This window comes from Pagrus major, chromosome 7 (genome assembly GCF_040436345.1).
Source record: "Pagrus major chromosome 7, Pma_NU_1.0".
Classification (NCBI taxonomy): domain Eukaryota; kingdom Metazoa; phylum Chordata; class Actinopteri; order Spariformes; family Sparidae; genus Pagrus; species Pagrus major.
In genome coordinates this window covers 17,367,578-17,395,021 of record NC_133221.1, presented here as the reverse complement: position 1 = coordinate 17,395,021, position 27,444 = coordinate 17,367,578, and the positions used below count along the sequence as shown (strand labels likewise).

The window sequence follows — 27,444 nt, the reverse complement described above, 5'->3', positions numbered from 1 at the left end:
AAGAATATGGCATGTACATTTATCTACCTCTGTCTTTTTCTTTGTGCAGGAGGCATAAACCGGGCCGGAGCGGCGGTGCCGACGTTCTTGCGGACCCCCACTATGATCCAGCCCCACCTGGACATGAAGCCCTTCCTGCAGTTCCCCATAGAGACCGCCCCTCCTCCACACAGCATGAACCTTTTCCACAACTTCAACACGGTGAGAGTTGATGCAGACACAAACACATACGCATACTGCAGTCTTTTGACTCACTCGGTGCAATAAGGGAAACACACAAGAGGGAGCTGACCAACTGATTGATGCCTGTGTATTTACCTCTGTGATGCTTCCACATGAAGTGTTAATTGCTGCCGTGTGTAACATATATTTTTCTAATACTTTAACTGGCTTTAAAGGAGACATATTGTGCTAATTTTCAGGCTCGTAATTTTGCTTTGGGTTACTACTCGAATAAGGTTACATGCTTCAATGCTCGAAAAACACATTAGTTTTCTCATGCTGTCCATGCTGCAGCACTGTATTGCCCCTCTGTTTTAGCTCCTGTCTCTTTAAAACCCCCCTCCTGGATACCCAGTCTGCTCCGATTGGTCAGCCCTCACACGCCTGAGCCAGCACCGCTCACCATGTCTCCAGTTGGCTTGGTCATGTTTTCAGCTTCCAGTTAGCTTCACTCCTACTGTGAATATAGGCATGGATTATGTGAATGTGTGACGTGGTGACGTAGTGTGATGTCAAGAAGGAATTGAAGGCGGGACTACTGACGAGGCGTTTATGGAGCAGTGTTTTAGGTGGGAAACCTATATGACGCACTGAAGGAAAGGATAAAAACTAAAAAAGCACAACATGTCTCAGTGTACCTTTAAGTTGTTGAGGTGCTGCCAACCACAACCAAGAAAGCATGCTGTGTTTTTGTCAGGCCTCACTATAAAGGAAGAGACTGAGATCACTGAGACTGTATTGATTCATGTACACACACTCGGCCCCATTCCTTAATTCAAAGCACAGTAATAAAGAGCAGCTCTCAGGCCATCTTTATAGCTGTGCACTTCAAACACCACAGTTTGTTTGATGTGATATTTATTTAAACGGAGAGGGATCTTCCTGTTTCCCCGGGCCCTGACTAACATCTTATCATTTAGATTAGACCGGAGAGACATTTAGCATTTCGCCAGCTCAGCATAATGTGCCGACTGCACGTCAAGACTCCATTAGGGAATGTCAACACGTTTTCTCATCAGCAATATGTAAAATCAGTGAACTTTGCATGTACTGTATGTGGGGCAGTGCTATTCCTGGACCATGTCTGTGACAGAGTTAGTCTCTGGGTTTGTCTGGCTGCGGTTTACAAAGGGTTGACACAGAAATCTCCTGCCACTAATTAGATATCATCTGGCATCTGTTTCAACGACGTATGGCACGACAGCGACAGTAACATGAGGCCAGACGCTGTTAAACACATTTTAATGATACAGTCATTTTAATAGCCCTCCATGGGCCATGACATAAGTGGAAGCATTCTCACTGATGTTATAACTGCAGTGCACCCAGCAGACATGGATTAATAGAGATACTGAGATGATGCAGGCACTCACTTTCCACCCTCGCGTCTGCTGTAGCACAGCCCTGAAATCACTCTTGCTTGCTCTTTCTTCCCTCTGTCTCTCCCTCTGAATCTCTCTCTCTCTCTCTTACTCATTCTGTAACATCCCTCTGCTTCCCGTCCTCCTTCTTCAGAACGTTAACTACGTTTGAAGGTCCAGAGGGACGCTGTGAATGTTAATAGCTGTTGCCGGTGATGACTGTGAGCCAGCCCTGAGTGGTGTTTTACAGCCCAGTGGCCAGGAGATGGGGCCATAGGAGAGGCTCGGAGGTTATTCTGACCTTATAGCTCCACTGCATTCTGGCACATACACATTTACAGTAGCGCATTAAATGGAGAAACCACTGACTGACACTTAATGATAGTACAGTTGATATTTGAATGAAAAGTCCAGGGGAAATGCCTGAAGAAAACATTTTCAAGCCGTAAAAATGCAAAAATAAAACCAAATAAACTTTGGTTGCTGCTAATGAAGGCTCTGTGTTGATGTTTTCCTACGGAGGAAGTCATGGCCCTCAGCTTTCCCGGAGATGTTTTTATGTTTAATTTAGTATTAGTGTGCAGTTGAGTAAATTTATACAGGAAGACCGAGGGTAAGAGAGTAAGTGTTTGCTGCTCTGTTTACATCACTGACTATATTTTATAGCTTGTTGGGCTTTTAGGCAGAAGGATGTTTAAACAATCAGCCAGTGACTCTGCTTATGTCTCATCTCCTTCATTTAACTGCAACAATGGAGGATGAACACCGTTTATTTCACATAAGAGGTACCCTTCCTCATGTTTTAAATGCCTTCTGGTGTCTGTCTGCACCGACACACTGATATGCACAATACCTCAATGAAGACACAGCGTTATAGCAGCAATAACACTGAGAAATGTCCCCGCACTCAGCTGGCAGCTAGTTATTCTTTCGCTCTCTCTTAATAAGTGATCTGTGCTGAGTTTGTACAGTCTTAATGAGACTCGCATCAAGGGTTATTAGCTCCATAGTAGAGGAATGGCCTCTCCTAAAGCCATATACAGCTTTAATGGTCCTCTGATGTGATTTGTCCTCTACCTACCTGTCTCACCCGATGTGCCTCTAGACAGTGACGAGACTGAATTATTTATCTGCAGCAGCTGGTCCTGATATAGACGCGTGCTCTCTCTCTCTCTCTCACACACACACACACACACACACAACTCCAAGTCATGCAGCCTGCCCGTCCCGATGTGGACTCGCTCAGGCTGCACAGTCAGGGATTTTCGATGAAGGTGTTTAATCATGCAAAGCCGCGTGCAGACTTGTTGGATCTCACCTGCTGTCTTTGCTCCTTTCATCTCTTTTGTCGCTCCTGAACAACTCACTCTCCAGCAGGCTCCTTCAACTCTTTTATTCCAGCACTAGATTAACTGACTGATGTTTCATCACACCTGTTGCTGATCGAGACTGATCAATCAAAAAAAAAGGAATATCTTTTATATATTAAGAATATCTTTTGTCGAGGTCTTGGTCATGGGGATTTATCAGATATTATGTGCACTGATATCTGGCTGAAAGCCATCACACATTTCTTCAAATCACTGTAGCAAGAAACCATTGACGTAGTGTAACTAAGTTAATTAACTCAAGTATGCCTCAAAGATGGAGGCTGCTGACCCCCGTTCTGTTGCCAGCGGTGTAACGACAAGACTCCCCCACTGCTCCAACCTACACTCAAGTCAGCTTAGGTAATGCCACTAGCTGCATGGCTAATAGAGCTAACTAGTTAACGACAGCTTGTAGCTACAAACATATATCAGAAAAGAGGACAGTGAGCAGCAGTTGGTTCCTCTGCCGATGTGCTGCTCTCTGATTTGTTTGAAGTGACCTGTGACAGGTGGCCAGTTCTTACATGTTGCACATTTTAATGTAGACAAATCTTTTTTTTTTAAAAAAATAATACATCGATAGAGCTTTCAGAAAGGTGCAGAATAAAAGTATCTCTTCTGGTCCAAAATGATTGTTTTGTTCATCATTGTGTAAGAATTCTTCTTCTAGCGTCTAACAAGGTCTGGTAATAGTATAGCTCTGTTGGTATCATGGTATCCATGTTTTGTCAGCATCAAAATGCCTGGTAGTTGCCAGTTTGTGGACAAAAAAACCTAAAAAGTAGCCTAAAAAGGCTGAGTTCTACATTATGCGCCCAGCATACTGTGCTGCCCTACCGTTAGCGACGTTAACATTAGCAACCTGAGCTACTGTTAGCTAAGTTTGCATCAGCTAGCTACTGTTACATATACCATAACATTAGCTAGAACGAACTGACAGTCACTGATAGGGGCAGATGATTTGAACAACAGCGGTGTTGTCAGGTGAATGCAAAGGTAGAGGGGAGATATATATGAATATATATAATATATATATAATATAATACTAAATATATATATGCCATATTTAGTGGCTGAGTGTTATCAGTAACACCTTTAACATTAGGTATTTGTATAATTCTCTTTTGCTTTTACATTAGTGACTATTCATACTTTAGTACATTTAACATCAGATACTTCAAGACTTTTATGAAAGTAACATTTCAACATGATATCTTTGCTTTTAATCAAGTATGACTTTTGGGTACTTTTTACAACACAGCAAGAAACCAGAGAGGAGTTTTGTGTGGGTGAATGTGAGTTCATGTGTGGTTTGCTCGGGGGCTGGTGGGTCGGGCCGAAAAGCTCCAGTGGCTGATGATGACATTTGATAGATGGTGTGAACTTTGGGGAAGAGGGAGGGGGGGTCGAGCAGGACTAGCAGCTGGATGGTTCGAGGATGCATGAAGACGGGCGAGAGAGAGAGAGGGGAGAGAGAGAGAGAGAGAGAGAAGGGGAGGAGAAAACTGGTGAGCAGAGTGAAGGAAACTCACTACAGGGAAGCGTGAAGCAGCGAGAGAGAAAGCAGCTGAGAAGAGAGGAGAGGGAGGCTGAACAAAAGGGACAGGCACTTGTAAGGTGATGTGTCAGTGGAAAAAAAAAGTAGACAGTGAGGCAGAGATTTGAGCAAAACCTTACAGCATACAGTTACCTCTTCTCTCACAGCATATCAAAGGGAAAGCACAGAGTGTGCACAATAAGGAGAAACAAAGAAATCTTTGCTGGAAATGCATCACTAGGGATTTTTCTTTGTGTGTGTGAGTTAGTTTGTATTCAGCATTGACAACCAGCAAGAGGCTGAATGAGTGAGGAAGGTGCACCACACACTCTCAGTCTTGCACATGCTGAGAGCCAAACACACAGCTCGGCCAGCAGCAGCACACACACTGGAGGACCAATGCAGCTCCAAGCTACTACAGACTCAGAGGAGAAGAAGGTGAGTACCTTAATGCTTGGAGCTTCTCGCTTTTTTTTTTTTTTTTTTCAAGCCAACCGTGTCTTAATCTGGGCACAACTCAAAAGCACTGCAGAAGTTAGAGCTTCAAAGGCTGTTTTTTATCTGGCACAGTGCAGACTTTACTGTGACTGCCAGCTGAGTGGTCCCAGTGAGAGTCACAGCGCAGTGCATTCCTCATTGCTGGAATTCAACCCTTCCAAAGTTTTTTGTTGCAGGGGATTGATCAAACGCTGTTAGAAAAAGGGAACGGAAACAAAGAAAGGATGAAAGACTGAAAGATAAAGAGTCGGGAGGAGGGAACGTGAAATAAAAGACCACAAAAGAGGATGTTTGGGTGCATGTGCCGGGAGATGCTTGCTTGTGCTCTGCGTTAATAAAAGGCATGAGGGTGTTTGGGTCTTCGGGCCCTGAGGGGCTGTTGACATAACTGCTGAGTGATGCTGGTCTCTGTGGTTTAAGTCCAGCCAGAGCTGTCACCATATTGAAACAACTCCAAACTGACATGAAAGTCTTCAAAAATCACTCGTCATTTACATAGCAGATTTAGAGATGATATTGATTTAATCATAAACTCTGATTGTGTGTAATCAGTCAATGCGACTGAGCCTGTTTTGGAAAATCCCTGTGCAGTTACATCACAGTGCTCTGCTCCTATTTCATGAGGACATGTTTTGGAGAGCGTTCGTAAGAGGCCATGAGAGCTGCCGTCCAAAGAGGCTTGTTGGCAGCTGGACTGTGTTTTTAACAGCTGAATCAACTGGATGGATCATAGCTGACCCACACCCAGAGCAATGAGCTGACTGGCTGGGGAGAAGCCCAGGATCCGTTTATACAGTTACTCCACCTATGGCTGCTCAGTTCTTGTTAAACTTTCTTCAGAAGGGTGATGGTAGGTCAGGGCATGGACACCCACGTACAGTATTTAACGAGCAGTTCTTTAGTCACGTCTGCTTGTAATGTGGGAGTCGGGGTGCAATCAGGCAGGAGTCAGTTGCTTTGTTATCTTCAGATGGCTAATGCATAGTCACTGCTGAGTTATTCATCCACCAACGTCTTTGCACAATATCTGCCCTGCCTACTTCAGGCTGTTTCTGGGGGGAGAAAAAGAGGGAGTCATGGATCGTGGAGTATGGGAATGAAAGCCAAATGAGATAAGAATGTGCAATGCGAGGATGTCCGGCCTGGGCCTCTTTCTCTCTTTCTCTTTCTGGGCTCTTTCCCATGTCTCCCCCCTTCTTCTCCGTCTATCTGTCCCAATTCATCTTCCTCTCCCACTCCCTCACTCATTCGCTCCTCCAGATGGTGTGTTTCTGCACCGTCCTGTCACCCAGCTAAATGTCTCAGGCCTCCTCCCCATTTCTTTCTTTTCTCTGTTTACCCTGTTTCTTTGGAGTTGCCAAGTAACAAGAACCGTGCAGAATTCAAATTGCTCGTGCTTGAGCTATGAGAATATTCATTTTAGCTGCTTTCTCTCTCTCTTTGTCTCTCCTCAGGCCAGACACTTGAGCCATTTGTATATCAGATGTGGCTCTGGGTGCACAGATAGCTTAAAGCTTGGTGATTAGCCACATTAATTGTAGTGACGAGCCAAATTGAGTAATTTAGAGTCTGTCAGGGCTCTCCAAACCAACAGGCTTGCATCAGACTTGGAGGACTCGCTGGAACATTCCCTCTCCGGTGTACAAATTCAAGGCATTATATCCATTTTTTTCTTCAGGCCAGGTCTTTTGTTTTCCCTGCATTCCTTTTGCATACCCATACAGTGCCACATCATCTTCTTATACATGTTCCCTGTGTTAGCTGCAGACACAGTGCCGGACAATTGCTAGGTGTGGAAATCCACACCCGTCATTGACTCCAGAGGTCAATTAACAAAGATCGCTAGATAAACTCAGCTTCAAACATAGATAAATAATTGGAATGGAGCCCTTTTAGATCCGTACAGGCAGGGTCTTTAGTGTCTGGAACAGTGTTTAAAAGGACAGCTTAGCAAAGAACACGCTGGAGAGCTGCTAATAGATGATGGAACGTCCCAGCTGAAATAATTAGCATAGGGACGGTATGAGGCAGCAACCTGGTGAGCATCAGAAGCCTGAGCTTTGGTAGGATGCAACAGGTGTTTCAGTTGTAGCAACACGCTGTCAACACTGACCACAGTTTGCAGAACATACAGTAAACACAGACATGCAGTACAATAAACACACTGTGAAAATCCACTACATGTGGTCATTTGGACTATTAGGTTTAGTCTTTGTAGCAGAAAAACCTGTTGCTCCTCTCTACTCCACCCACCATCCGAGGCAGAGGGCAAAGCTTATTCACCGCTTACATCATGATGATGGACTGACCTGTCAACTTGTAGCACCGGGATGTCTGGAGCGCAGCCTTGTAGTAGTAGCTGAGTATGAATTATAGCTAACAGATTTCTGCTCTTCTATCTCTCTCTCTCTCTCTCTCTGTCATTTCTCCGTCAGATGGATCCAGTGCAGAAGGCCGTGATCAACCACACCTTTGGGGTACCGCTGATCAAGACCAAGCGGCCAGTCATCTCCTGTAACGTCTGCCAGATCCGCTTCAACTCAGAGGTACAGAAACATTAAAAAGCAAAACAACACATACCGTGGATTGCTCTTGCTTGCTCCATCTTTCACATTTCCCATGTGGCGACACACATGTGTCTCGCTGTTTATACACAAACACCTTTCACCTCATGCAGTATTTCTTTAGGAATGTGTTGGATGTTGGAAGGCTTTCTTTTCCTGTTTTCTCTCCCGAGAGCGGGTATTGACACGGAGGATGTGGTGCATTTGTTTGGGCTTTGTTTTGGCAGTGGCGACCCCTTTGGAATTTAATTTGTTTCAGTTACAGTGTGGAGTTAGAAGAAACAACAATCACTGAGGCACAAGAGCTGCTGCAGAAACTGGATAGGAGAATATATATATATATATATATGTTTTTGCTTGCATTTTCACACTTTCTCAACACTGACAACACTTGCAGAGCAGACCAGAGACCAGAGTGACAGATCTTGAACATGTGTAACGTTGATTTTACATCTGCGTGTCATGAAGTAAGAACCTTTTTTTTTTTCATACTTTTTGTATAATTCTATCAATTATTTTTAACAGCAGTTTAATCTGCTTGTCCATATGGTGTATAAAATCTCATAATGAGAGTTTAATGGCACGTTGCACCCACGGGCAACTTGCACACATGACTGATGACAAATGAACAAAAACAAAACAATATGGAGGTATTTTATGTGAAGCGGTGCCAACCCGTTCTCAGTCTTTTCTCCTTTCTGTGGATGAACAGGATGGACACATGACAAATGTCATGTGTGCAGTGTATAATTTGGCTGTGATTCTCCTTATTCAGTGGTGCGGACATCAGGGCCAGGGCGTGCATCCATCCACAATACATAACATTAAGGAAAGGGCCGGTGCTATATATACTCTTCAGGTCTACAATCATGGTTTCCGTGTGGTCAGGGAGCTGCAGGCCTGTAATCTTGAGCCTGCTCTCTGCAGAGGCCTCTGCTGTATGTCTTCACAGGCACAGGAAACAGTTAGACAGAGATGTTTATGTGATGAAATACTTTGAGCCCCTCTGCTAGCATTCAGATAGAGGCTTCTTCAGTATAGACATGTCCTGTTGGATAAGTTGGCATATACAGTAAATCTGTGAAGAATTTAAAGAATTTAAATATTTAACTTAATGGTTAAAACAATGTTTTTAATGGTGACGGCTCAAAAGAAAAGAGATACAGTTACAAGAGAAGACAATCTGTCCAAAATATAACCAATACAAGCACAACAAAAATGTGTTGTCATGCAAGGCAGAGTAATTCTGACTGTGGGATCAATACTGTTTATATGGGGAGTGATATCTGGCGAAAATCCCTCTTTACACAGAGATCTCACAATACCGCCCCAACGAAGACCCTTCTTTACGCTGCCTTTGTTTATATGCACTGAACAAACAAAAGGCGGCATAATACCACCTCCGTGTTTGACTTTGGATAGCATGCCAGCATTCCACAAACACAAGACACATGACGTGTAACACAACGGGGTCTGCATCGAGTGTGTTGTTTTGATGACACCTACAGCCATCCTGGCTTATGTCCTGGCTCCTGACAGATAAAAGAGATCACACAATACCACCACAACCAAGACTGTTCTTTACGCTGCCTTTGTTTGTTTGCACCGAACAAAACAACAGCGGCGTAATGCCACCCCAACGTGGGAAGTTGGATAGCATGTCAGCGTTTCACAAACAGAAGACGCATGACGTGTAACACAACAGCGTTGGCATTTAGCGTGATGTTTTACATATGCGCTTTCAGAACAATGCAAAACATGACGATAACAATCACGCATCATCCCTTTTATATAATGGTTGATCTCACCCTCTGCTCGGAGGGTAAGGAGCTCCCAGACCTCTTTGTCTCCCCACTTTGCAGACAGTTTGCAGGCGGAATAAAGGTGCCGAATTCCCGACTTGAACAGGCTGCGTAGAAGGGGCTATAGTCTGCTCCTGTCCTTCTCCTCACGGTGCCTTCAACAGTATGAATAATTGAGCAAGTCAGTTGAGAACAATAAGAAAATGAACACTAACAACATAAACTGCAAACCACAAATGAGTATATAAATGGACTGCCTTTATGTTAACACTTTTCTCGTCTACCCACCACTCAAAGTGCTTTACAACACATGCTACATTCACCCTTTCACTCACACATTCACACACTGATTGCAGAGGCTGCCCTGCTAATCAAGAGTGATACAGCAACTTAACTCCAAAGCACCCCATGATATTTCTGTGCTCAACCATTCACACATGCACTCACTCACTGATGCATCAGGTTCGGTATCTTACCCAAGGATAATTCGACATGCAGCCAGAGCCAGAAAACCAACCACATACCCTCCGATTAGAGGACAGCCGCTCTACCTCCTGAGCCACAGCCACCCGATATAATACAATACATCCAGTTAACATGCAATAAAAGACTGAAGACAAAATCCATTTACTGTAGGATTCATAAAAAGGTATGATTTTCCAAACAATCTAAAATAAAGCAATATGAAAGCACAGGTTTGCTTTTTATGAGAATTTGGTTTCCCCACTGAAGCTCACGTCAGGTTTATTTGTGCACGTGTGTGAGAGGTAACAATAGTGACACCTACAGCCATCATGGCTTATGTCCTGGCTCCAGACAGATAAAAGACATACATATACACACTCTGCTGTCATTGTCACTTTCACCTCCAAGCGTGCACAAGAGAAAAAAGCACACGCTGCACTACATCAGCAATGTCAAACTGTGTGTAGTTTGTGCTGTCCCACTAAGCTCGACTGGAGAAAAACTGTCCTCCATTTTGCCATAGAATGACTCCCCACCCACGGCGTTCTTTTTTACATAAGTCGTCAAGTCGGAATGAATATTTCATGGATAAAAATTTTACAGTGGTTTAAGACTTTCGAAGAATCTTGTGCTGCATTCTCTGCCTCATTTCGCCAGAGAAAGAAAAAGAAGATTATTTTGCCCTTGATGTTGACATTTCTCCGTCTTTATCTGCGATCTGTGAGCTGATTGGGCTGCTTGGGTCAGAGAGAGCGACTGGGGCTTACCATGTTCTGTCATGATCAATGTACTTGTCTTCAAAGGATCCAGTTCTGTCTCCCTGCTCCCACCCCGTGCTCCCCCATTTCACGCATCATTTTGCCATCATTCATTCGTCCCATTTGATCTTTCCCTCTGTGCATCTCGCTCTGTCTCTCTCTGCAACCTTCTCCCCCTTTTTCTATCTGTCCCCCTTTCTCGTGCTGCATTATTTACAGTGTGGAAATGCCTAAAATTGCCTGCCACTACTTATTATAAGATGCATTCGTCAAGGGCATGGATTAGTGTCTGGCTCTGACAGCCCCGGTGCATCATGGGAAAGAGGCAGAGAGGAAGGAGACTTGGAGGGGAAGAAGAGGAGGGGGAGGAGAGGATGGATGGGGGGAGGGTTTGTGCCCTACTGTCCGTGCATCGTGTGGTGGTGTGAGGTGTTAAACGGTGGTTTATGCAGAATAACCTTGGTGGCGTGCTGCATTAGTGACATCACAGGCTCCGTCGCGCTGCATTGACCAGCGTCACAGCTGCTGCAGCAAGACCAGGCTGATATGCATCCCTTGTTCTCCTGCATTCTACTTCACCGCTTCACTGCTACTTCACCATTCCTTCACTGTTTCCTGCTTGTTTATTGTCCCAGTCTATCTGTTATTCTCTCTCACGTTAACTTCCTCTCCTTTTCTTCTTCCTCTTTGTCTCGTTTGGAGCTGCAGCTGTGGCTGTAACATCATAGCTTTCCCCTCAGAATGATAGTCATGCTGGAAAGCGCTCGATCAGTTTGAACCCCCTGCATAATGAAACACAGGCATCACAGGCTGATGTGGTGCAGCTTTTCCTCTTTTATCATTCACATTCTGAGTCCAGCTCTTAACATCACCTCCCTTGTCTTGGGCGCCGTTTCTCCTTCATCTTCCCTTCATTCTCTTTCCCGTCTCTCCATCCGCGACCTCACACTGCAGCTGCTTGGCTGTTGATCCCCTTGGCTTGGCGTTAGAGGATAAGTGAGCCTCTGTGGCTGCTTCGCCATGCACCAACATATACCTTACTATCTCCCCTCATTCCTCCTTTCATCTGAGAGATCACGTCTCTCTCAGCAGCCAACCGACCCACCCCTTTTCTGCTCTTCTCCTTGATCTCCAGGCTTTGCTAAAGCAGCTCCTTAAGACCCCTTTGACAGGCTACAGTTACAGAAGGGTCAGCTATATCTAGAGCGCAGTTTGTCATCATGATTTACAAGAAACATGTGATCTTCTAAACCTCTACTGCCACCTCACCTGGTTTACGGTGCCAGCTCTTGCCTGGATGCCGTCAGGCACGAAACACAGGCTCGCAAACATTACTCATCACCCCCTGCCTCCTTCTCCAATCCAGTCTGTCCCCACGCCTGAGCCTGTGGTCACTGTGATGTCCTAAAGTGTCAGTCAAATCCTCCAAGCCTTTCAGCACCTGTGGCAGCTGTCAGCCGCTCTTCAGACCATGTCTCTCCCTGGCAACTAAATGTAATCCAGCCACTTAATAATCATCTTCATCATCGGTCCCTTGATATGAATGTTATTTGGCCATGAAACATCTGCTCAGTCTGCGTACTTGCGGAGATAGCAGGGAACGATCGCATTACGTGTCTGCATCAGCACAGAGCCTGTTTGTTTTTTTAATTGAGAGACACTTAAACCACGATAGAGGGGCGATAAAGAGCAGGCGAACAGATGGCAAATAGAATGAATACCCCCTGCCCACCTTTGGGCATGTCTGTGTACATGTGTGTGTTTTGTTTCTACAGCCACCATGCTGTGAAGCTAGACCACTGGCGACAGCTCAGTATAGCAACCCTGCATCCCATCCGCCATGTTGTCCCTGGCTCACATACCTCTGAACAGACACACAAACACACACAGACTAGAGACAGACTCCCCTGATGTCCCAGTAGTCTCCTGACGAATGACTCACCTCTGGTGTCTACAGTCTGAACAAACCCATTAGCTAGTAGCTAGCCTTTCATCAGGAGATTAGCAACTCTAGCTTCTGTAATGGATCTCTGCACCTTTTTTTTCTTCTCTGGAATGCAGGATGATCTCCAGACTCAGAATCCACATCCCTATGTTATCTTCCTATAAGATATAACAGACAGGGGCTTTGCTGCCTGCTAGCATGTATATTTAGATTTTAGACCACGCCACAGGCAACAATTAAGTCTGGGATTGTGCAAGAGCCGGTGTTTTTTCAGTGAGCAGCTGACAGAATTGTTGTCGTAGAAACCCATGTATGCCAGCCTCCCGTTGATAATGTGTACTGTAGAAATGTGCGTGCATGTGTTGTAGCATCGAGGGTAGGACTTATGGGCCCTCCAGGCAGATATGTGGCATCCCAGTGACCCAGAGTTCAACTCCCTTTGGCATGTCTGTCAGCATGGCTGTAGTAATGAACACTGGAGCCAAGTACTGTCAGGGTGTATGTAGAGGTTTAGACTGCAGGGGATGTATGTTAAAACAAACAGATGATCCAGAAACAGATGAACTGTTAGTCCGAATGTAGTGCATGAAAATGTATTGTTAATTTGACAACCTGATAATAAGATGGAGGGACAAAAGGGACCGACAGGTCTTTGTGTCCATCACTGCATCTTTTTGTTCCCTTGCTTGTAATCCATCTGTCTACCCACTGTAAACCTGCCTGCTCTCTGTGGCTCCAGTCCCCAGAGTATATTGAATAACATGCTATCATAATGACATGCATGCATGTGACAGTTAATCTAATCCAGCCTGCAATGTTTTATTCACCTGTTGGCACCAGATTGGCAACGTTAACATGTTGTTTTTCACTTGTTCTCCTCTAGAGCCAGGCAGAAGCCCATTACAAAGGAAACCGCCATGCCAGGAGAGTCAAAGGCATAGAGACCTCTAAGAGTCGTCCACAGGAGGGGGACAAGCCTCAGACTGTGCCGCCCACCTCCTCCCCGTCTCCGCCCGGAGCCCCTGGTACTGCCCCAGACAGCGAGTCCAGCAAAGCAGGTGAGAGAGCAGAAAATATTAAGGAAGAGCTATAATGCTTTTTCTTTGTTTCCTTTCCTTCAGTGTTTTATATAGGTTCTACGTTAAAACAGTAAAAAGGGTTAGGGTCGGCACCAACAGACGCTCCTCTCTCCCACAGAAAACACTGGTCCTGAATGCCTCGTCAGTAGTCTCTCCTTTACAACTGAGACTTTGTGACATCACACTACATATGTGACACACTACATCACCATGTCATACATTTGCATAATTTATGCCTAGTGGCCAATTTGGCACATAAGAACTGATTTAGCACAGCTGCTCTGTTACGGTGCTGGCTCAGGCATGTGTGAGCTGACCAATGAGAGCAGACTGGGTATTCAGTAGAAACAGAAAAGTGACTTCTGTGAGTTTATTGTAGAAATAATCATTTCAATCTGTGCAGGTCGTTCAGAGGCTTATCGTTTTGTTGAAAGAATTTAATGGAGAATATGCAAGAAAAACAGCTTATCACGGCAGCTTTGCTGTGTTTTGTTCCTCTTGTGAACATCTCAGCTCTCTGTGTGGTCTGATGTGGCTGCAGCAGAACTTATGGTCAACAACACAGTCCCACAAACCTCAAGAAACTATTTGAAGTGACAGTTGTGTCTCACAGATTCACTCACATTCAGAGATGTTTCTTTCATGAAAGATAAGTAGCTGAATAAGTTTTTTTGCTTCCCGGACTTTAGATAGTTTAACAGTCTGCTTCATTCTGAGATAACTATTTTTAATGGCTGTTAAAGTGTATTTAAATTCTGAATACTGAGGAAGTTAGTTTAAAAGTGGGACGCAGATGAATAAGTTCCTTTCTGTGGCTCTGGACACGTTAAATTATATTAAGAAATTCAATTAAGCCTTAACTTCAAAGCAAGTCAGAGTGAATGCAGCTACAGTTAGTGAGTTCTGGCAAAGGCTCGATGAAAACAGCCGATGATCAGATGGAGGAAGGCAAGCGGGTAGAAAATTAAGTGAAAACTGAAGGAGTCTGGCCAGATTTTCCAAGAAGGTTGAGAAGCCTAAATTGAAATCATAGCACAAACCTGATTGAATGTATAATATTCAGTATGTGTATCAACTGTATCAGCTAGTGACTGGACAAATAAATAAATGCTTATGCTCTTTCTTCATTAGTTTACATCACAGTTGGGCCGAAACTAACGTTTATTTTCATTGCTGAGTAATCTGAAATTCATATTTTCATAATTTTTCAATTTTTTGTATTTACGACAGTGGTGTTGCACTCAGAAACTATGGGGGGTGCCAAATCGCACAAAATGACAATTTCTACATAATATTGCTTTACTCAATTAGTTGTTTGATCTATAAAATGGTGAAAAATGTTCATCAGTGTTTCCCAAAGACCAAGATGACATCCTCAAATGTCTTGTTTTGTCCACAACCCACAATCCACAACCCTGGAATCAGATAATTTTGACTTTTGTTCCTTAAAAATGACTCTAACAGATTAATTGATTATTAGAAAAGTTTATCTATTCGATTACAATCAATCAATTAATAGATTAACTTTCGCAGACCTTTGTCACAGGCCATTTCTTGTTTAATATGGAGATAAAAGTGTTTAGTTGTGCGTCCAACAGCTGAGTTGCAAAAAGCGGAGTCGACTAACCAACACGTCTGGTTTCCTGCTTGAGTGACAGGCTGATCAAAGTCGATGCATCATTACTGCACCACGGACAATCCTCTGTATTAGCCCAGTCTAACCACAGCAATGCAAATCTAGTTTTGTGTCCATCCATTTAGACTGTGAGCAAGTGAGTTGGCAAACACGCGGCAGTTTCTTGGCATCTTGTCAGGGAACCCCACTGTGGCTTGCATATGTGTTTGCCCACTCCTGAGTGAGATATTGATGTGCAACAACATTTGCCACAGAGTCAAAATAGACCATGTTGCCTGCCTGAGCCCAGGGTGTTGGTAATGAGTGCTAAGACTGATTGAAAAAAAATAAAGATGACTCCATGGAAGAGTCTGACAGGGCAGGGTCTAAGCCAATATCTGATACAGAGCAGCTGATGTGACTTTAATGAAAAGCAATTTACTGTTGGCAGATTTATTTTGTTAATTGGTAAGGTGTGGCAAACTCTTTCTTTAGCTCTTTCTCTTTAGCTCTTTAGTCTGTGTTGTCTCAGTCTTATTTTCGCTCTGTCTTGCTCATCTTCCTATTTCTAGCTATAATTCGGAGTCTGGGTGTTTCTCTGTGTGTCTCTGCCCTTCTCCTTCCTCCACCCAGAATTTTCCATTCCCTCAGTGTCACCACTTTGTCCTTGGATCACACATGAGGCAACGAATACACCAGCCATGTTTTGTTGACATTTACAAAAGTTCCTGTAGCTCACTGTTTACCAGACATTTCCAGCTTATTGACGAGAGGGCACATGAGCAAACACGATGAATGGAAAGATGAAATTCAGGGCAGGTAAAGGCCAAAACAGCAGAGCAAATCCCTTTTACTATCTTTGACTTTTTATTTTATCCAGTAAAATAACACTAAAGCTAAAATTCTTTTAGCCCATCCCAGAGTAGTAAGAGGGCCAGTCCTTTTCACTCCCCTTCCCTCATGGGGGATCTGAGATCAGCTCCAGGCCACTTGCCATTAGCGAGACTCCAAGAGCTTGAGGAGCCAAAACAATCCTGCCATGATCGAGATCTGAAAGTAGCAACATGTGAAAGAATGCCTTTTTCCATCCAAGCCTCTGTCTCGTGACCCTGGAGCCTTGTCTCTTCCTGGCCTGCCTGCATGCCTGCTTTCTTGTGAGTGTGTGAGTGTGTGATTGTGTGATTGTGTGTGTGTGTGTGTGTGTGTGTGTGTGTGTGTGTGTGTGTGTGTGTGTGTGTGTCCTCAGTGTGATCCTGTCCCTCTGCTCCACGGTCCCTTGGGACAGATCTCTGGGAGCAGGCAGCTGTGCCTGGCTACGACTGGGAAAGCAGTCAGGAGGACGGACACTGTGGTTTGTCCTGTGGAGACTAACGTGGGTCACTATGGGGCAGTTAGACTGAAACTGACACATAGATACATAGGCTATACACATAATGCATGCACACACGTACACAAACAGTGTGGTCAGGCAAGAGGAAGATTTCCCACAGTGCACATCCCTTAAACACAGAGCAGCATTTGTTGTTGTCGACGTTGGGAGATTTTTCTTCTCAGTGGTCTGTTTGTTGATCTACAATTTCACGCAATATCACGTTCTTCTGAGACATTCAGACACGATGAATTACAAGTACAGTCCTGTCTAGCATTGTTGTGACCTTCTCTTTAATACGGCATCATTTCTCATTAACATATCAAATAAAATCAACAGTGATGGCCATAAACAGGACCTTGCTGAAGGCTAAAACAACAAAAGGTCAGTACTGTTTGAACGCTGAATGCTTAACCCTTGCAGCCGTCACGCATTTGTCAGTCCTCAAAGGGTTTGTGGTCAGAGCTGCCCCCAAAGAGGAGGCCCTTGGCTTTGGGGGATTTGGCCCAGTGAGCTGAGGGTTTGGCTGGGCCTGCGGGTTGATGCAGAGGCAGCTGTTTACTTGAAGAGAAGCTCCCTCCTCCCTCCTCCCCCTTCTCTTTATCCCTCTGACACTCCCACTCTAATGAAGGGCCCGCTTAAAACCACCCTGACATTATAGCACTCTATAGTCCACACAACCACTCACAAGTGCACACACACACACACCCAAGGTCAATTAAACAGATGACTTTCATGTGCGGGCTAGGGTTGCGTGGCTATGAGGCGACTATAGTGTCGGGTTACACGGCGCTGATACGCTTTTCACGCTCTGTCTGTATTTGTTGTTGGTCTTGGAGTTGAAGTTTCGGGGAATTCGCCTGTTTGTTCGGCGTATTTGATGAAATCTACCTGAAATAATAAACTTGAGGAATGAAAAAACATAATTTGCATGTCCGCGAATGTGTGTGGCAATGTGTGCGAGCATTGGTGTGTGACTCAGAGTTCGGATGCAGGCCAGACTGTGAAAAAAGCACCCAACTGCATTATGAATGTGGTCCGGCTCTCGTAGGGCCAGGGTTGGGTTTCGTAGCTCGTTAATCATTAAGAATGGGGGGCACTGGTGGTAGACGGAGTCATCCTCCCTAAGTAACTCTTGCTGCTGCTAGCTATCATGTGCACACAGTCAGTCGGTCACTGTGTGTTAAACCTGCTGGATTTGTTGCTGGGACAGTTTGTTGATGACTTGTAACTCACCATAATGCAAGCCTCTGTAATCTCTTTACGCTGGTTTAAATTGCAGCACTTACGATAAACAAAGTGTATTCATCACGGCATAATGTTCCACCTACACACAGGATTGATTACAGCAATAACTCTGCTGTTCTGCCTTCAACTTTACATCTTATGAACAAACAAAAAGGCTTACTCGTTGTGTGTTGGGATCACTTACATTCCTTGTACAATGAGGAGCATTTGCTCACACAGGCACTCCTTATTATAATGCCTTCCACACTAATTTCACAATCAGAACCTTTTTTTCCAAGAAGCCAAGTCTTCAGGGATCGAGTTGAACTTTCACTCTCGCGACAATCAACGGAAGTGCTTTTGGTCTGAATTTGAATAAATCTGTATTAAATCCCACGGCTTTATCAACAAAACCTTTCCCCGTGGACTGCATACTATACATAGCTTTAATTTCCTGAAGTGGATTAGGGCGACGCAGACACACCGGGCTATAGTGTAAAGCATCTGGACTGAGTTATCTCCCTCTGCTGACCTCTTCCAGTGAATAATGCCTTCTACTGTTTGGCTATGTGGCTGGCGAGCCGGGAAGAAGGTCAGTTAACAGCCTTATCAATGTTTAATTAGACTTGCAGCATATCCACAGTTTCTGGAGAATCAAGTGCCTCTGAATTCTCAAGGAAAAAATTCTCTACTTTGTAGCAAATCTTTCACACTTTTCATTTTGCTCAGTAAATATGACAAAAAGAAACACTTTGCTGCTCCGTGAGATTTATAATTTGGGGTTGCTGAGACAGACAGTGAATCACTGTGGCTACGAAGGCCCCGAGGGTTTAGCCTCAAGCTGAACTTGTTCTGAGGGGGATGAGTGTTGTGACGCTCACTGTGGTATGAGTCGAAACAGTGACTGGATGTGAGGGTTTGGTAGGCAGACCTCCAGGCCATCATGGATCATGAAATCCCTCATTACTATTTGGCCAACCACCTCTGTTCCTCCACACTTGATTCTAACTCAAACCACATGTTACGGACGCAGTGATGGTGTGTTTCTCGGTATTGTGGTGAAATCATGTGCACGTGTACGTGCCTGCCTGCGTGTGGGCAAACTTCAACAATGCTGGAGAGAACTGTTTTAACTTCTCTGTCATTTTGGCCTCCTGCACTTGCAGGTAAAGTAGAAACTCTGCAATCAACTTAACCAGCTCAGTCAGCGCTGTGGTAGCATAAGCACATTATGGGTCACAAACCTCTCCGAAAAGCTTTTACCCTCACACTGCACTTTGATCCAGGCCGGGTTTATTGACTCCTCAATGCCACATAGAGTCAGAGTAAGAAATATTCAGGTTTTTTTTTTTTTTCTTTTCAATGAAACATCTGTTTGACAAACGCTCTGTGCAGCCAGCAGCTCTGCAGCTGGAAACTTCCAATACGGAAAGAGAGAGAATTTTGATCTTGGACAGCAGAGGAATGGAAAGCACTCACAATGGCATCTTCATCAGAGATGATGCAATGGTTATATATAGTTATACTATATCATCATAGTCACATAAGAGTGACAGGATGGAATGAAATCATGAATATATCACAGCCCCTATGGACTTGTTACGACATGACAAAGCTCATGGGAATCCTTAAAAGGAAATTGAGCAGTTAAAGTCAACATTTGTTTTCTTGCCTGGAATACTACATGTTATCCCTTTAATACCTTAATCCATCGGGGCTTTTCCATTCCCTGCACTCGGTGCTACATCCTGTGGAGTTTGGAGAGTTGGAGAGGATGGGGGGAGTTCTGAATACCCCACCCAAATTTAGGGGGTCTTTTTTCAGCCAACACCCACTGCTTAGTGAATACCAAAATGATTGCGTATGGGAGTGGCTGACCAGAACCATGTGTCTGGAAATGTACGTATAAACATGTTCTGTGATGGAAAGAAAAGAAAAATTAACTGTCACACGATCAAACACATTAAACCTACAGAGGGAGTGAGCAGAGGAAAAAGTGAGAGGAGAGCTCACTTAATGTTATTTTCTTTGGACCTTATGTCTTCACCCTATGACAAAGCAAATGCCATATTGATTCAGCCCCTGCCAGAAACAACAGGTGTGTGGAAAAGAATCAAAACATGCAAAGGCAGAGGTATCTGTTTCCTATTTCTCCCGACAGGAAACATTTCAATAAGATGAGACCACATCAGTGAAAGATCGGCTTGAAAGCTTCAAAAAGCCTCAAAACATATTAAACACGCGCCCACCCCCTCTGGGCTCCACTTAAGATGTATCTTAAATTAAAAGGCACTCTTTTTAACCAATTACGGCCTGTACAGTAGGAAATAAAAAGCACTTCCGTCTGCAAGCGCTTTATGTTGGTTTGTCTGATCTATGCACCAGACCGAGCCGTCAACATTCGACTGGGAGTGGTAAGCGGTGTGGTTTGACATAGCAGAGTGTTTTTTTCATGGGAACTTTGCCTCACCGCAGAGTTTAAAGACAACGAAGTCAACAGTATAACACTTTATTGTTTGAGTTATGCACTTTTTGACTGCAAAATGAGTTCTTTTATTTTCCTCTGCATTGCTTTTGACATTTATTCCTACTTTCTGTGTTTCTCTTTGATTTTCTAGATGAACCACGGCCTCTGTCACAGTTAAACGGGCCCCTGCTGGCCCCGGGGCCCCTTCCCCCTCTTACCACCCCACCAACCCCACCCATGGACTCACCGGTGCCCTCAGTGTGCCCCCTCCTGCCCACCACCACTCCTCCCCTGATCCCCCCGTCCTCCTCCTCCCCAGGCTGCGGTAGTGGCAGCTCCAGCTCAGAGCAGCCCGGGTCTGGACCCCCGGTCTCAGGGGCCGTCGGCACCACGGCCTCCAGCAGCCCGTCCAATCCAGAGACAGAGGAGGACAAGGCCAAGAAGCTGCTGTACTGCTCACTGTGCAAGGTTGCAGTCAATTCCTTGTCACAGCTTGAGGCCCACAACAAAGGTGGGTTAATCTGTGAGCTCTGATAGGCTGAAACTTTGCAGGACGTAGCTGGTAATGAAACCATGGCGGATTAACTTGTGTTATCCTTGGATCTACTGTTGATGAATTTCTGGAGAAGGAAGGTTGGATTCCTCTCTGTTAACTCAAACCGCACAGCTGTTGTTGTTGCTGCAAACGGAATGTATTACAACTTGTGAGTCAGAGGAATCTTACCAAGACAACTCAGCAACTTGTTATATGTTGTTATGACTTTCTAAACGGCACTCAGTGTAGTGCATACCTCCACCAAGGTCCCTTTAACCCAGTCAAGTCTAATCCAGTATCAAATAAAACATTTGTGAGATTCAGAATTTTTCACTAGCTAGTTAGCTCAGTTAGCCGTGTAGCCGTGCCAGCAGTCCAGACTGGGAGCTTGGAGCACCAGGGGACCGATGGTGTTTACTGTTGGTGTGTGTACTCGGACAGGCTGGGGCTAGCTGATTAGCATGCTAACTTCAGTAGATATCTCTGCAACAAAAAACATAGATGTCATAATGTTGATGTTTCTTCTTCACACTTGATAACTTTAGTTCATTTTTTGAATGTTTTCATCTAAGATCCTTACATATTGCATCTTTAAATAATATTTGTGAGGCAACATTTTCACATATATCATATATTTTCACATATTTTATGACATTTTACACTCCTTTTAATATCAATAGTGTCTGGTTATTTATGTGCACCAGGGATTACTGCTGCTTTTCAGACAATTTCAGAACATGATAGATTAAAAGGATAATTCATATTTTACAGTTATGACACCAAGTGTAACAAAAACAAACACAATATAACGTGGAGGTCTTTTTTTTTGGCACCTCCCAGTTGCACAAAGAAACACAAACACACAGTCTATTACTGTCCTCTCATACTGTAACTGCTACCATCTGAGTTGATGACTTGACTGTGACCCTGCAGAGGGTACTGAGAAGAACACTGATCAGCAGATAACTGATCTGTTGAACAGTGACAGGCTAGACCTGTGTAACCGAGCACTGATCTCTCAAGGTGCCTCTCCTATGCTGTTCTCTCAGACAGCACTCTGCTAACAGACACTTTCTTCAACCACACTTACTGAAGAAGAAAAAAAAAAACTCTCCCTCAATCAAACATTCATGATTTGTCTTGTCATTTGCAGCATGCAGCATAAAAACTGTTTCCCCACAGCCTGAAGGCTTCCACTTTGAAAAAAGCTGCAGAGGAGGATGGTGAAGGCGGGTAACCACTGCAGGAGGGATTTAAGCAGGGAAATAGGAGAAAAATAGGTTGTTATGTGGGTGAGCTCACCACAGTACCAGCTTCATTCAGCCAGACAGCTTTCACACAATACAACACTTTCTCAGGGCTCCAAATACCCCTCAGGTGCCCGCTGCCTGCTTTAATCCTTCATGCCCTACCAACTTAGCTCTCCCTTTGACCTCGCTTCCCTCTGGGGACATTTTCTATGTGCTGACCTCCACTCTTTATTCTGGGGAGTTCTGCACTCTCCTTCACATAAAGGAAAACTTCAGAGACACAACAGACAATGAGGCACAGTCTCAGTGTAACTGTATCCCCCTAGCTTTGAGTAATGTTTGGTGCGGCCAGCTCAGCCATGAAAGCAGCCAATAAATACCTCTTAATGTTGGATAAAGTATTAATCAATAAAGCTGCAATCACTGCCACCATAATGGTAAGATTAAGCTCCATAGGGCTTTCGGAATCCATGCACTGATTAATTGTTTATCAGTCTAACGACTACACACAGTACATTTGTCTTACATCATACATGTCAGTATAAAAAGAGATCAATCACACCGAGGTCACAGCCTGCTGTCAGCTAGTTGGCTCCAAAGTTCAACCCCTGGATGACTAAGTTGAAACAGTTGAAACTCGAAGAGGGAAACGATCTGGAAGCAATCACCCTCAAATCAAAACTGTGCATATTAGCCTGGTTTGAAAATAAAAGCATATGTCGTGCAGACATGAGCAGTGTGCGTGGCAGCAGAAAAGAAAAGAATGAGAGAAAGTATGTTATGTACGTAATGTTATTTCCTGTCTACACAATGGCTATTTTTGTGTTTTCAAATGTGCCTTGTCTGCTTGTGTGTTGGTTTACGCCATGAGTCAACCTAACAAAGACAACTAAATCCACTGGGCCATCCATTGTCAGACAAAAATAGAACAAAAGCACAAACAGACACCCCAAGAGCACATTTCTGGCCACAAGCGAAATCCGTCACTCCAGCCACTTCTTCCCCACTGGAGCCCACAGCCTCCATGTTCCCCACCAGCCACCCCGTCCCGCTGATGTCTATCTCTTCTGTAACCTTAACTTTGTTCAAAGGGATTTTAGAGAGTGACTAGAAATTCAGAAAAAAGTCAGAGCCAATGACAGTATGATGCTTTACTTCAAGACATCCACATGTAGCAGTAAAGGGGGTGGAGGGCTGATGGGGCCAAAAATAATCGAGCACAAGGAAAAAGGAAAAATATTGTGTAAGTCCGACTGATATATCGGTAAAATGATCGATGATATCGGCCTATATTGGTAGCAGCATAAATGTAGCCTGATATGCTCTGGTGTGAAAAAATCTTTTTTTAGAGATTATAAGGCAGAAAAAAAAGATGCTTGTGATTATTTATATTTATTAAATCCCCAGTAAGTTTACTGTTTCAGCACAATTGTGAGTGTGTGATAACTTCATTTGAGGGATCATATATCAGCATATAGAAATGCTACACATATTCAAAATAAGAGCACAAACTGCACGATAAAACCAAGCAATCAAATGAACTACAAATATAAGACGAGGTGTGGTAGGAACGATAAAATATGTAAAAGATAAAAATAAAACAAAGGAAGAGCAACAGTAAAGGTAATGTTGAATATGTTTTCAGATGTCTTTTAAACAGGCAGGTCGGGAATTCCATGGTTTGTTGTGAAGTCAGAAAAGGCTGAGCTGCCAATTTTGTTATTATTTATTATTTATTTGGCAAATGAAAAAGAATTAGTAATGTAGGCTGGTCCCAAACCATTAAGAGCCTCATTAAAGATTAATAGAAATTTTAGAGGGAGACAGTGCAGGTTAACTTAATCTGGGGTGATATGCTGTGTCATTCTTGTTAAAAGCCAACAGACTTCTGAAATAATTGTAGTTTATCAATTAATTGCTCTCCAACACCAAAAAGTTATAGTTGTCTATTCTATAAAACATACATCCCCACAGCTAAAAATCTCTTGTAAATTCCTTTTGGTGAGTGGACATCTCTTATGGACAACAGAATACCTTTTTTGAATTGCTGAATATTTGCGTTACTTGCTGAAATCATGATTAATAGCACAGTGTAAGGTGAAATATAGGGGATCAGCCCATTAAGAGACCTGAGTTCAAACGTAATGTACTACTTGGTATTGCCAAGAAACACATCTACAGAATGATATTTTAATTTGTTCCCAGTACGACGACACACTAAGCTATGCCCTTAAAATAATGCTCTTTGATCGCATAAATATTTAGTGAACCATTAAAAAAGTAACGGTGTCATGTTCAGCGTAGCAAGTGTTCGACTGCAGATCCATCCTAAGACCATTCAAACCTGCTTCTCATAATAATCCGCCCATAAATTTCCAGACGTTGACATTTACAGTCAGAATTATGGATCTTGACAGTGAGGGTTCAGTGGTCCACCACCGGCACATGTGGTGATATAATTTACTACAGGCCAAACTGTGTGACCTCACCTCACACACTCCTCTGAATCAAAAGTGATCAACGTTTTATAATGAGAGAGGGCTTTGAGACCATCCTCCACATCATCATGTGAAGAGATGTCTGACTGCAGCCCTCTAGTGGTAAAACTTCAGCATTACAACTTCATCCAGTGACATATTCTGTGTGTTGTGCATACAGTATGTGGTAATTTACTGGAGAGTCAAGCCAGAGCCCAATATTTGTCACTGTCACTGTTTCTCCATCAGTGCTTTGAGTTGCTGTCTAGACTCATTTTACTTCAGATGGACGGAAACAGTATGACTCATATATTATAGAGATTTGATTCTATTAGCTTCTAAATATGTAATTTCATCTTGGTTAATGGCATTACTGACCTGAGTTTTTGCTTTTATGTGTGTGTGTGTCTGCCTGCAGGTACCAAACACAAAACTATCCTGGAGGCACGGAGCGGGCTGGGCCCCATCAAGGCGTATCCTCGCCTGGGCCCCAAGCCCAGTGGAGAGCAGGGAGGGGGGCCGGTGGACCCCAACACTCAGGAACGAACCTTCCACTGTGAGATCTGCAATGTGCGGGTCAACTCTGAACTGCAACTCAAACAGGTAGGAGGAAGAAGTCATGCTCTGTATGTAATTTTAGCCAAAACGTTATGACTCAATTGTATTTAATAGTTTTATGTAGAAGAAGAAGCTCCTCTCTCCCACAGAAAACACTGCTTCTGAAACACCTCGTCGGTAGTCCCGCCCGTAATTCTGTTATTTTGTGACACATGTCACACATTTACATAATTTATGCAGAGTGGCTAGTTTGGCACGTAAGAATCGATTTAGCACAGCTGCTCTGTTAGTGGTGCTGGGTCAGGCATGTGTGAGATGACCAATCAGAGGAGAGTTATTCAGGAGGAGGGGCCTTGAAGAGACAGGAGCCAAAACAGAGTGTTTCAGACAGTGCTGCAGCAATGGGCAGAATGAGAAAAGTGATGTGTTTTAAGAGCATTAAAACATGTAAATCTATTCTAGTAGTAAACCCAAAATAAGATTATGAACCTGAAAATGAGCATAATGTCTCCTTTAAAGATCCAGTACGGAGTAGGATCTATTGGCAGAAATTGAATATAATGTTCAAAAAAAGAAAGTTTTCATTCATATGCATGCATAAACACCTTAAACTAAGAGTAACTGTGTTTTCATGACCTTACAATTAGCCTTTTGTTCTACAGTGGCAGCAGGTGATCTTTCACGGACTCCACCATGTTTCTACAGTAGTACAGAATAGACAAATGAAATACTGACTCTCAAGAGTGTCTTGCCTTTTTTTTGCATTTCTAGCAGCCACTGTTATGGAGTGTGAGACAAAGGGTGTCCAGCCAGTTGCAATCTGCAGCCTCACCACTAGATGCTACTAAATCTTACACACTGGGCCTTTAATATACAACATAACGTAGCTGGCTCTTCGGAAATAAGTCTTAAAATGTTTTTTTCATTCTATCAATAATTTGTGAGGGAATTTGTAATCATTTGCTATAAATAATGACTTATGGATCAGAATTTGTTCTCATGTTTTGCACATTTTAGAATCCGGTTTCTCAAAAATAGTCTCAAGATATAATCAGTACCGCAAGTGTACATAACTCTGCTTTTTCACATGGCTGGATTTCTTTGTCCATTTTTGTCTAACATGGGAAATATTTTAACTTAGAGAAAGCAGGAATAATATGTGTTGCTGTCTTTCCTTTCAGCACATATCAAGTCGAAGGCACCGGGACGGCATGGCGGGCAAGCCTAACCCCCTCCTCAGCCGACACAAGAAGCACAGGGGAGCTGATCTGACGGTAACCTTCAAGTTTCACTGTTGAATTCTGATTCCTCCTGTGACACAGTCAGCAAACCTGAGCTCCACAGACATTGATGATTTAGATGAGGTCTGCAAGGTCTTGGAGTGGTTAGAGCGTGTTGCTCTGATCCCTGCAAAAGCCTGCCAGTTGTTCAGTTTTTGGCTGTGTCCTCCTTCTGAAAATATTAACTCGATTGAACTGAAACATGTGAATACAGTTTGAAGGTCTATATCTGTTTCCCCTCCATGTGTTGACCTTCTGGAACTAATCTTTTTATCCCTCTCTCCCCTTTCTCTTGTGTCTGTTTGTGCACCCTATCTGCGTTTAGTCTTCTTTGACCTTCTCCAAGGATCTCACCAAAGCTTTGGGTGCAGGGCTCTTGCCCAGCCCCTTGGCTGTTGCTGCAGCAATGGCCGCTGCGGCATCCTCGAACCAGCTGGCACTCCGCGCAGCAGCTCCCGCACCCCACCCGCACCATCACCTATTGCAAGGCCCGCCTCTCAGCCACGCCATCCTGAGACCCGCCCCCGGGCCCATCCGCACCACCCACGGGCCAATCCTCTTCTCACCGTACTGACACATCACCGTCTGACTTCGGCCAGTCAGGAACAGCCACTCAAAAAGCACACTGTGAAGATACAAACATGATCAACAAACAGCAATTGATAGTGGGAAAAAAAATCCAACCATTTAAATATCGAACTGAGAGAACAGAAGGGAATGGAGCCGCTGAAAGAAGTAGAAGTATGTGTCTCTTTCTTCCCTTTACCTGAAACTCTCCCTTCATTTCAAAGACTCCCAAGTGATCCGCAGACGGAATGAGCAGAGGAGAGATTTTCATTATGCATTGAACTCCCTTGTACATCTCTCACCTCCCCTGGTCCCTTTCCCTTGCACTGTGGCCCTGTCATGGCCGCCTCGATAGCTACAGAAGAAACAGACCTTTCTAGAAACATTAAACCACATGTAGTGTTACATAATTATTCTGGGCCAGGTTGGTTTTCTCTTGTCATCACGGCTCAACGTGTTCTTCTCATCCTATGCACCTCAAAAACCAAGACAATAATG

At 43.9% G+C, this 27,444-nt stretch overlaps 1 protein-coding gene across 1 annotated transcript; it reads left to right on the top strand.

Annotated features, from left to right (window-relative positions):
• Positions 1 to 102: 102 nt before the first annotated feature.
• znf385a (zinc finger protein 385A) lies at positions 103 to 27,115 on the top strand. The gene is made up of 7 exons (XM_073470641.1): positions 103 to 201; positions 7,424 to 7,534; positions 13,406 to 13,580; positions 20,431 to 20,790; positions 24,960 to 25,144; positions 26,281 to 26,373; positions 26,705 to 27,115. Exons 1-7 carry the CDS (start codon positions 103 to 105, stop codon positions 26,951 to 26,953), a joined length of 1,272 nt encoding a protein of 423 aa, XP_073326742.1. The 3' UTR covers positions 26,954 to 27,115.
• The last annotated feature ends 329 nt before the right edge of the window (positions 27,116 to 27,444 follow it).